We start from the raw sequence: 11477 nt of genomic DNA on the forward strand, positions 1-11477 counted from the left end.
TTCTCTGCTTTACATGTGTTTGGGTGTAGCACACGAGATATTGTTCACTGATATTTATCCTTTAAATTAATTTTATTAATTAATTATTGTTTATTTATTTATTTTGCAAGTAGTTTAATAAATTAAGGGCAATAGATCGGCTATACATATGGTTAAAGTGACTCGCTAGCTTAATTTTATATTGCTTGGATTAGAAACTTTTACGAACCATTATTATATTGTTTGGCAACAATTTGCTCGAAGTGGACATTTAAGCCATTGAAAAATTCTTCTCATCAGCCACTATCACTCTACACTCCATGAAAAACACTCTTATACCTTATGAAAAACAATAGATGTGGAGTGTGAGAATGAATAGTGATTGATGCATAGTAAATCCCTAAGCTATTTACTTGAGTTGTTTTATAAGAATCTTTCTTACTAGCTGGCTGATGCATTTTTTTCTTCACCAGGATTTTTCTACGTTGAAATATTTACCTTGCTTGCAACAACTGAGTTTTTGCGACCAATTGCCAGAAGAATATACTTGACATGTCTTTTGCATCTGATATGCAATAGATTTGGCTTGATGCAAATACCCCTATTTTGAGGAATATAAATACAAGAATACCCCAAAAATACCCCCAAAAAAGGTTCAGGCCAGTCCATATTCCTCGACGGAAACGAACATTATAAGAGGCAATTTTCTGTGCAAATCTAATTGGCCGCACGCATATTTTGCACTAGACTCGATTGTTTCCAAGAATTTAGCTTCCCGTGTCCTTCACTTCCATATCCTTGAAAAAGAAAGTGAGGACGCATATATATATACACACACACACACACACGTGACTCCGATAGAACAGGAGGCAAAGATCTGTTCATTAGAGGAGGAAGGGAGGAAGTACTACTGACTACGTACGTACTATTGAACTAAGGGAGGCACGTGAGCCGCCTTTGCACTTCAGAGTTTTGTTCCAACATGCTTCAGAGTTTTGTTCCAACATGAGTGTCGAAAGATAGATTCTTGAGTGATAAGAACAAGGAAACACGCGTGCGGTGGCTGTAGTCAGGCATATGATTGTAAATCAAGAGATTTAGTAACTATGGCTTCATGGTTATGCATAGCATGCATTCACGCGCTGGTGGTTTGGAGCTACGGATGGTGGGGGGGGGGGGGTAGAGGAGAAGTAGGTGACGATTCCAACGGTAGAGGGCGTGTGTTTGAAATCACGATTTATTTCAAAGGGCTAGCTTAAGTGCATATTAATAATTGCGGTGGAAAATATAGCTTATACCTTTAAAGCTTATAACTTATAGCTTAAGTAATAAGTTTTACTATTAAAAATTTATTTACTGTTTGGTAACAATATGTTTAAAGCACATTTGTTTGTAAACAAATTTATAAAAAAGTGTTTTCTGATGTAGAAATAATGATCATTTGATTTTTTTAAAAATTACGACCATATCTTTAAAAGTTTGAAAGTTGTAATTATTTGAAAGTTGTATAAATATTTTCGCCTACTGACAATGTTTTTAGAATTTGAACTACATTCTGGATTATATGGAAAAGCAAGCTTGAGGAAAAATATCAAAATAACGTTTTTTTTTTTCAAACATACTTTTTAATTTATTTGAAATTAAAAAGTACTTTAATATGTAACACCCAAACAACCTAATTTTTTCGTTAAAAAAGTTTTAAGGGTATTTAGCACTTTTTAAGACTCCGAACGCAAACCCAAATAGGTTCTAAACTGATGAAAAAATATAGATTTAATTATTATATTATTTAACATCCCTTCATGTGATGACCAGTCTCCTTAAGAAGTGAGCCGATCATTTGGATTGTGGAGTACTTGATTAATTGGGTGAAGAGTAAAGTAGGGATAGAATTTAGAACTTCTGCTCTAATACATACCATAAAAGGTTTAGAAAAGCAGAGAATGAAATTAGCAGTAAAAAAATATCCTCACTATGAGTGATTTGAGTACAATGCTACACAACTTCTCTAACCTCCACACACCACTTCATTTTTTTAAATTTGTTTTTGAGTTTATTCTTTTTATACTAATATTTGATAAAAGAAAAAAAAAATTAAAAAAAGTGCGGTGTGTGGAGGTTGTGTGAATAGTAAGAGGCTGTGTAGATTTTTTTTTGAGTGATTTTCATATATATAGAAAGTACAAGAATTTAAACATTACCAAGAGATAGATAATTCAAATACAAGATTACAATTCAAATATAAGTAAGGTAAGAAAAGATGAGATAAGTCCTACAAAATAGGACCTGGAGATTGAACTTGATTTGGTTGTGAGCTGTGAAGATTTGGCTGTTGAGTGAGAATATTAATGATGTTGGGGTTCGTCTGATTTTCTTGATTAACAGTTAGGTGGAGCAATGTATAGATCTATCTTCAAATTAGCAAAGAGAAATAAGGAAAAAAGAGAAAAAAATGGAGTGAAAAGTACGAGGAAGATGGAGAAAAAAAGGGAAGTATGAGCTGGGGAGGCCGAATTTAGAGTAGGAGAGGAGTTTCTCCCTTTACCCGGTGGACTTTTCCGGCGGGTATTTGGAGGAGCTAGCTTTTATTTCTGGAGGAGCAGAGAGATAGGCAAAACTCCAATATGAAACACTGTTTTTTTACAAGCTTCTAGCTCTTCTCACATGTACTAATCCCTATTTTTTTTTTTTTTTTTTTTTTTTTTTTTGTCCACATCTCAAACGTTACAAATTCAACCCACCTTGATCCCTGTCACCAGATTTCAAAATAGCATCTCGATTGTGTATATATGGGCAAGAAGGGCATTACAGATTTACAAAGCAAAACCCACTTATACATGACACAAATGAAAGCCTGCTATAGCTATTTCCATGCAAGATCGTCTATATAGCTCAAATCATAATACATTAAACCAGACATAAGTGTAGACTCCATATACTGATCAAGAAGATCCAAGTCAGAGCTCCCAACTGAAGCATTCATGTTCTGGTTACCCTTAGCTAATTCACTGATTTGATCGGTTTCCATCTCACAAATCTGATGATACTCATTTTTCTCAAATTGCTGTTCTTGTCTCAATATTGGTCGCTCTCCTTCTATTCTTGGTGTCCCACAGTGTTGGAGAGGAGCAGTATCCCTCTCATGATTTATGATCCCAAACCCAGATGAATTCAAGGAGGAGGAAGAGGAAGATGAAGAAATATAAGGTGTGCAGCCAAAGTTTGAAGCAACATTAGGGTTTCGATCTTCAGTGGTGGTTATGGCCATGGTTTGAAGCAACGAAGGCGGAGGATTAGGTATTTCCATTTTCATAGAATCTGAGTTCTGAGAATTCAGTGTGAAAACTGAAATGGGTTGTTGATCATGGCGGCCTTGAGATATACTGCATGCAACCTTACCGAAGGCTTTCTGGTGAGAAGATATTAGATTGTGAGTGTTTGGGTCCAACCCTTGGGAGAGAAACCTTTTCTTGATGCACGAGTTCCAAAAGTTCTTCACCTCATTGTCTGTTCTTCCAGGGAGATGCTTGGCTATCTGAGCCCATCTACTTAATATTAACCCCACAAAACGCTATTAGAACATATAGATGAAGAAAGTTGGAGATCGAGAAGTATAAAGAAGAAATACTAAGCTTTCTTTGAAGAAATGAGCCTTACTTGTTGCCTACAATTCTATGAACATCAATGATGATCTGTTCTTCTTCTGGAGTGAACGAACCCCTCTTAAGATCTGGTCTTAGATAGTTTATCCATCTCAATCTGCAACTCTTTCCACACCTATGCAAACCTGCAATTTCAATTCAGCTTAGTTAGCAAACAATTCTTTGGTTTCATGCAAGCGAGAGAGAGAGAGGCAGCAATTACCAGCAAGTTTTGGGACAGAACTCCAGCTTCCATGTCCACGGGTGGTGAGATATCGGATGAGCTTCTCATCTTCTTCAGGAGACCATAGCCCTCGTTTAATCTTCTGTTTGTTGCAGCAACGATGACTGCCCATGATCTTTTAGTGTATTTTGTTTGATCAACTTCTTGAGAAATTTGGCTAAAGCCTAATGAACCACCATTGGAAAAAATAGAAAAAAATTTGAAAAGAAACGGAAAGATCTCTTGCATAAAGCTGAATATATAATATAATTAGCACAACAAATATAACTGCAATCGGGTTATGTTTCCTTACAAATATCAGTCTTCATGTTTGTAATAAATTGCTTAAGCTAGCCACGAGTGAATGAATATATATACATCTATATTATTGATTATTAATCTTTGGCCAATTCTCAGGTTAGGTTTCAATAGCTACGTTGTTCTCCAGAAGTAAGAGGAAAAAACCCGATCATCATGACCCTTTGGGCCCAAAAGAAAATTCCATTTGAGAAACGTGCTGGATGGGTAACTTGGGTTGCACTCATCATGAGGAGGACCCGAGGGGTACCTCTAATTCATGAGTGTGTGGTGGCTCTCTCTTCAACCATTGGACATTTCATCTCCAATTAATATAACGCCCCACTCTTTGACAACAAAACTCATCATTGACCAATATATATATATATATATATATGTATGTATGTATGTATGTATGTAGGACTCCAAAAATGAACTGATATATATGGGAAAGCTTTAATTTGGAATATTAGCTTTAATTTGGAATATTGTTAGAGTGTGAAAGCTATAAGTTTATAACTAAACTTTCGTGCTATAAAAAAGTAAAATAAGGAATTGAGAAGTGTTAATAGGTCTACAAAGAGATCTATCAAAAGTAAATTTACAAACTAATTTAACTTAATATAAAATATTAAGGCACTGTTTAGATTGGGGTTTTAGATAAAAGATAAAGTTGAAAAAAATATTGTTAGAATATTATTTTTTAATATTATTATTGTTTTAAGATTTAAAAAAGTTGAATTGAAATTTGAAAAAGTTGAATTGTTTATTATATTTTGTGTGAGAATTTGAAAAGTTGTAATGATGATATGAGATAAGATCGATGAAACACTTTTTGAATCTAAACGAGGGCCTAAATCTGCTTTCTATAAAAAAAAAAAAAAGGTTTTATAATCTAATATACCATATTAACCTATATCTATTATTTATAAGCCTTTTTCTGAAAAAACCCTTTTGTCTATCATGCATTTCTCAAGCTATAAAGAAGGCCATGATCATACTTTAAACCTTCACCATTTTTGTTTTTCTTTTTTTCTTTTTTTTTTTCCTTCTAAAAAGAAAACTAATCTCTTCAACTACTCTCAACTCATCTTAACTCATCATTACAACTTTTTTAAATTTCAACACAAAATATAATAAACAATTCAACTTTTTCAAATCTCAAAATAATAATAATATTAAAAAATAATATTCTAATAATATTTTATCATCTCAACTCAACTCACTTCAACATTCAAACACACTCTAAAATTTGAGGGACTTTACTCAAGATTATATGGCCGATCTTCTTTTTAATACTTTTATTAAAATGCCATATTGACATCATCAACGATATTCAATCCTTGAACATATATATAACTTTATCACTATAATTCTAAAAAACAGAAAAGAAAAAAGAAACTACAAAGTAAAAACCACATACAGAGATCAAAATCACAAACCCAAAAACGTATATAATTAGTTTATTTTATTCTTATGGCTGAGAGTGGGTGAAAAGATTTTAAGCATCGATCTCTCTATATATGTCTCTGCTGATCTTATAAACACACAAATATAGTTGGATTGCTATTTAAGAGGGTAATATATAGCTAATAAATATATGAGATTAATTAAACTTCAAAAAATATAAAACGAATATAATTGATGAATGAAGTTTAGAGTCTTTGATATCATGTGATCAGAGACCATGATTTGTCTAAAAAACTTCAATCCATGAAAAAAATAGATTTAATTATTTATATTTATTTTAAAAAGATACAATATAAATGTCGGTAAAGTCTTTAATATCACGTAATATCACTTTATCTTAAATATTAAATGCTGTAAAATTAAAGTTAATTATTTGTATATATATATATATATTTATCGAAGGACACATTATTATTTTTATTTAGTACTCATTTCCAACTGGAAGATCATTAATACACCGCAGCCTTAATCATTTCGACAATGACACACAACCTTTTCTTCATCATGTGTTGTTATGATCGATTAGGCAATGGATTTTCATAGTATTTAGTCTGTAATTCATGCCGCGGTCCTCTGTTTGTTACTTGTTTTTGTCACTCTTATCGATTGATGTGGTACGTTAGATTAAAATTATTAAAATAAATCTAACGTATCATATGAAATTATGTTAATTTTATGAGTTTATTTTTATAAATTTTTTTTATAACTACAACACTTGTCCTCGGTGATTTATCATTTGTGTCGTTTAATTACTCGGGGTCTTTAAGATTTCAAGTCCTTTGTGTTGAAAGGTTATTGAAATAAATATTAAATGAGAAATAAAATAATTCTTCTAAGAAATTAAAATTATTTGAATAGTTAATTAAGATAAAAATAAAATATTGAGGTGCATGGCATGATAGAAACAAAAAGACTTTGCTTAGAAAATCACGACATATAGGTATATAGTATTAATTAATATTTGGATTAAAAGTGAAAAAATATTTCCATTAATTTCTTTGAACTTCCAGATCAAAATCTATTTGAAACAATATTATTAATATTTAATCTGGTTCTACGTAAACATTATATATGATGCTGCAGGCTAGCGCCACCCAGAGCCCTACCGTCGAGGAGTGTAAATTTTGTTTTCTTTTGATTTTTTTTTTCAAAAAATTTAAAACCTCTTTAAATATTTAAAATCACGTCTTTAAGTAAAAAAAAAAATAAAATAAAAACGTAATCGGTATCTTTTTCCGGTAGACACTGTCAGTGAGAGTAGCATTTCCCTTATTATATGTATGTAGTGTGATTACTTCTCTCTGACTCTCTCCCAAAATTTACTTTGGTATTCTAATTTATATTTTTAAAGTAAGTGATTAATTATTATATGATGCACGTACCATTCAATTAATTATATATAGTTACTTGTTTTCCATTTTTTGTTTATTTAATTTAATGGCCGTTACGTTTCTTAAGAACCCTTTCTTAGTTTTGAGCAATGTGGTCGAGATTGGACCAATATCATGTCACTACAAACAAAAATGGTATTTGTGCACGAAATAACTGACAACAAATAAACAGTTTTTTTGTAGTGTTAATGTCTTAATCATCTGGTATATATATATATATATATATATATATATATAGAATTAATATTTGGACAATTGGTTATATATATGGTGGCCCTCATCCATTGTTCCACACGCCATAAGAATTAATTATCAAATACTAATGTTGAAAACTTTGAACGGCTAAGAATGAGAGGCAAACATAAAGGGTAGGGTAATGTTCTTCAACCAGCACCGTCGATCCCTTTCTGCAGATAGAGTACTGAGTCTTAATTGATCTTTGTCAGCACAAAAAAATTAGGGTTGCGTAGCAGTCTTACCATTCTTGACGTTCTTTCATGAATGTCTGCAGATATGTCTCTATCTCATATTGTCACCAAAAGATTGCATAGTTTGAGTAAGCTATTGACTTAAAAAAGAGTGCTCTGGCCCGCCTTCTAATGACTTTCTTGTAACACTGATTACCAAAAATTTTCAAGCAATGCTTATGCACCCCGTAACAGCTAATTCGTCATGATCAGTTTCTTTGATCTAAAGGAATTATTTTTCTTGGGAATTGACTAAAAATAATCTTAATGTTAAGTTCTATTATATGCTTGTTTCAGGTTTGCTAACTATTTGGGCTTATTTGCAAGAAAGGAAAAGGTTTTGATCAGCCTTTCTGATGAAGAAAAATAACAGTTTGTAGATGGAGTGTTCTTGTGGATAATTAAACTTAACACTTCAAACATATCTAGCTATATTGTAACTCTCATTATTTATGACTCGACTATTTGACTAAATCATGAAATTCGACCAGCAACTCTCTCTCTCTCTCTCTCTCTCTCTCTCTCTCTCTCTCTCTCTCTCTCTCTCTCTCTCTCTCTCTCTCTCTCTCTCTCTCTCTCTCTCTCTCTCTCTCTCTCTCTCTCTCTCTCTCTCTCTCTCTCTCTGTGTGAAGGTAACTTGGTTGATCACAAAATAACGTGAGTATGAATTTTGCTACAAATCAGCAACTATTCACATTACACACCTCACACATGATGTGGAAATTTATTTTTTTTGTTTTTTGTTTTCTTAGAGCGTGGGAAAATATTTATATGATGTTAGGTGTATAATGGTGAATAGTAACTGATGAGAAGAATTGTTTTATTATTTAACGATATGGCCTAACTTACCCATAGGAAATTGTCGTCGATTGAATTGTATAAAGTATTTATGGAAAAAACCTTAGCTTATTATAGCTAGGGAATCTATCTTTGAGGTAAAAATCTTCCTTATTTTAGGTGATTGATTGACCAATTGAGAATTAGATAGATCATTCTTTAAAGATTGATGATATATATGCCCAATTAGTTGTCACATTCTTAATCAATGTTTCTTTTAATGATTAGCAAAAATACCCAAGAAAGCAAGACATTAATCATGAAGGACGTAATAATGACTATATGTGATAATTGGTTTTGTTTTATTTATCCAGAACAGAAGTCTTCACCATTATAAGTACAGCTAATTGATCAATTTCTTCCTAAACGACATATTCCATGATGAGTCACATATCATGAAATCTAGAAGCCGAGAAAAGTCATATAAATTCAAACTTGCAGTACTTTCTTTTTAACTATTCTTATATTCACAAGAAATACTGGTTTTTCAACCCTTGCGATGAAGAAAAAGGGTGCAGATGATGAAGTGCCTTAGCTAGCTGCTGGATGTTTAAGCTTACAATTCAAGCAAATCAATTATATAATTCTAACATATTATTATTTTGAATGGTCTATGATATTATATATGATGTTTAGAGGGGACAAGAAAAGACAACTACCACTAATATTGGTATGACTACTTGTCTCCAAGCAAAACCTTGCTATAAATTAAGGGATAAACGTGACCACCTTAACCTAAATCTTTAGCTTAAGATCAATTTAATAACTTATAACCTAAATATATAATTTTCAAGGAGGTTTTCGCTCCATGTTAAGCCACGTCATCGAGTTCGATTTTCTTCTAAAATTTTGAAATACTTTGTACTATTAGACACCAAAAGATTGGAAATATCATCATATTAACATTTTAGATATATATATATATATATACACACACACACACACTAGGGAATGGTCCCGGGTGTGTTAGCTCTAGGGTGCACCTGACATAATGATTTAAATAAAAAAATTGAAAAAGTTAGTAGCTTATTTGTCTGGGAAAAAAAAAATACAAGGTTAAAGAAATAAGAAAAAAAAATCTAAACTTTAGCAAAATATGAGCATTGGTCTGCATCTATATTATTGGATTATCTATTTACTCTCTATATAATAATAAAATATTATTAATTTTTTATTTAAAAAAAATTCAAACAAAAAGAAAGAAAAATAAGTACACTTTTAGAATAAAAAATACATGAAAAAGAGAAGTCAATTCATGTGCGCTGCGGGCTATTAAGGGCATTTTGATAAAACATGATCTATCATTAAATTCTACGAGAGAGTTACACGTAAAATGGTCAAGAGTCTTAAGGGCCTTTTGATAAAACAAGATTCTTTATTAAATTCTACAAGGAAGCTACATGTCAAATAGTCAAGGGTTTTAAGGGCTTTTTGATAAAACAAGATTTAACAAACTTAACGAAAAAAAACAAAAATTACTATTTATAATTAGATAGCCACTTATTATAATAGAGTAGATATATAAATATATATATATATATATTTATATATATATATGGAATCCTAAGAGTGTGGAATGCCTTGTATTCTCTCCTACACCTCATATTTCTTTTATATCTAAGTTTTTACGGTTAATAATAGAAGATCTTCTATTATTAAAAAACTATAGAGTGTATGTCACATTTAAAAAACTATACAATCATGTTGTAAATAAAATTAATAATTAAATATTTTTCAGTGCATGATCATGACACATGAAGTGCACTGCTAGATTATATCAACAACTCGTAGACTTAACCACACGCTCAAGTGTTTACCATGACTAATATTAACTTTGACCAATATACCATGACTAACTATACATCTTATCGTCAATATATAAGAGGATAGCACTAATTCTTCGATCTAGTGCAGGGCCATCAACACACGTACATGACTTGTACGTTACACAACTATATATTCTTGATAAATATATGTCGATTTGGCTTTAGGTAGCTAGCTTGCATTCATATGTGATCCTTGGCCAAGTTGTTTCCCGTACTATAAGCCAGCGGACGACCTGGCCGGGTTAGAAAAAAGAAGCTTGAATGCATATGTATTTAAATTATGAGACAACTTATTTTGTTCCTCCATTTGAGGCCTAATATTAATTAAGCCAAGTCTTATACAACAGGAACTAAGGCCCCGTTTGGATAGTGAAAATGTTTTATCTCATCTCAATTCAATATTTCATCTCATCAATTTTTTCAAATTCCTATACAAAATATAATTAATAATTCAACTTTTTCAAATCTCAAAACAATAATAATATTAAAAAAAAAATATTCTAGCAATATTTTATTCAACTTTCAACTTTCATCTAAAACCATTTCATCTCATTTTATCTCAGTATTCAAACCGCACTTAAGTCTTTCTGCTCTATCTTCACTATGAGAAATACTGTGTTTTCCCAGGGAGGAACTTCATGGCAAAAAATGGTTTTTCTGTGGAAAAAACCCTATTCCGACAAAATTTCGTTGTGGGAAGCTCGTGGCATATAATTCACCACAAAAAGTATTATAACCCACGAAAAGTTTAATTTGTGGCCAATACCTACATTTTCCCACGACACATCTCGAAGCAAGAGCTGACGAAGCTCGTCACAAAAGCACGTCCATTTTCCTTTTTGCCTGTGGGAATAGGAGCAATTACCGCGAGAGGTATTGGTGGGTATTAGTATTACCCACTAGAGCATTTGGTGGCAAAAACTTGTTCTGGCAAAAAAGAGAAATGCAATAAAATCACTTTCAACATAGTCTGTCCAACTGTTAATATCAATCTATAAATGTTCTTTCAAGTTTCATACACACCAACAACAATCCTAATCAACATATCACTTCAATATTTAGTACCAATTCACATCATTCCACTTCACACTCCCATATATATAACTCAAAGAGTCAAATTGTAAGGCATACCAACATGCTTGCTACCCATGTAATCCAATCCAACACAAATGTAGATATTTTATCCATTTAACACTTGAGGAAACACAATAAATAACACAACTGTACAATCATAAACCAAATTCACATATCATGAGACTAGTCTGCTAAATAACTAGAGATCTTCCTTTAATCCACAAGACCCAGTTCAAGCCAGCCAGTTCAAGTCAGATGGGTTAGACCCATAT

The 11477-nt window shown here is 32.0% G+C and overlaps 1 protein-coding gene across 2 annotated transcripts; it reads right to left on the reverse strand.

Annotated features, from left to right (window-relative positions):
• Window positions 1-2138: 2138 nt before the first annotated feature.
• LOC121245032 (transcription repressor MYB6-like) lies at window positions 2139-4205 on the reverse strand. 2 transcript variants are annotated; one of them, XM_041143307.1, is made up of 3 exons: window positions 3844-4205; window positions 3637-3766; window positions 2139-3527 (listed from the first exon to the last, which is right to left on the reverse strand). In XM_041143307.1, exons 1-3 carry the CDS (start codon window positions 3974-3976, stop codon window positions 2843-2845), a joined length of 948 nt encoding a protein of 315 aa, XP_040999241.1. In that variant the 5' UTR covers window positions 3977-4205; the 3' UTR covers window positions 2139-2842. The 2 variants fall into 2 exon arrangements, with proteins under 2 accessions (XP_040999241.1, XP_040999242.1); XM_041143308.1 differs by having other exon boundaries at window positions 2139-3524; window positions 3844-4204.
• Window positions 4206-11477: the final 7272 nt, after the last annotated feature.

Source organism: Juglans microcarpa x Juglans regia, chromosome 8S, assembly GCF_004785595.1.
Source record: "Juglans microcarpa x Juglans regia isolate MS1-56 chromosome 8S, Jm3101_v1.0, whole genome shotgun sequence".
Taxonomy (NCBI): Eukaryota; Viridiplantae; Streptophyta; class Magnoliopsida; order Fagales; family Juglandaceae; genus Juglans; species Juglans microcarpa x Juglans regia.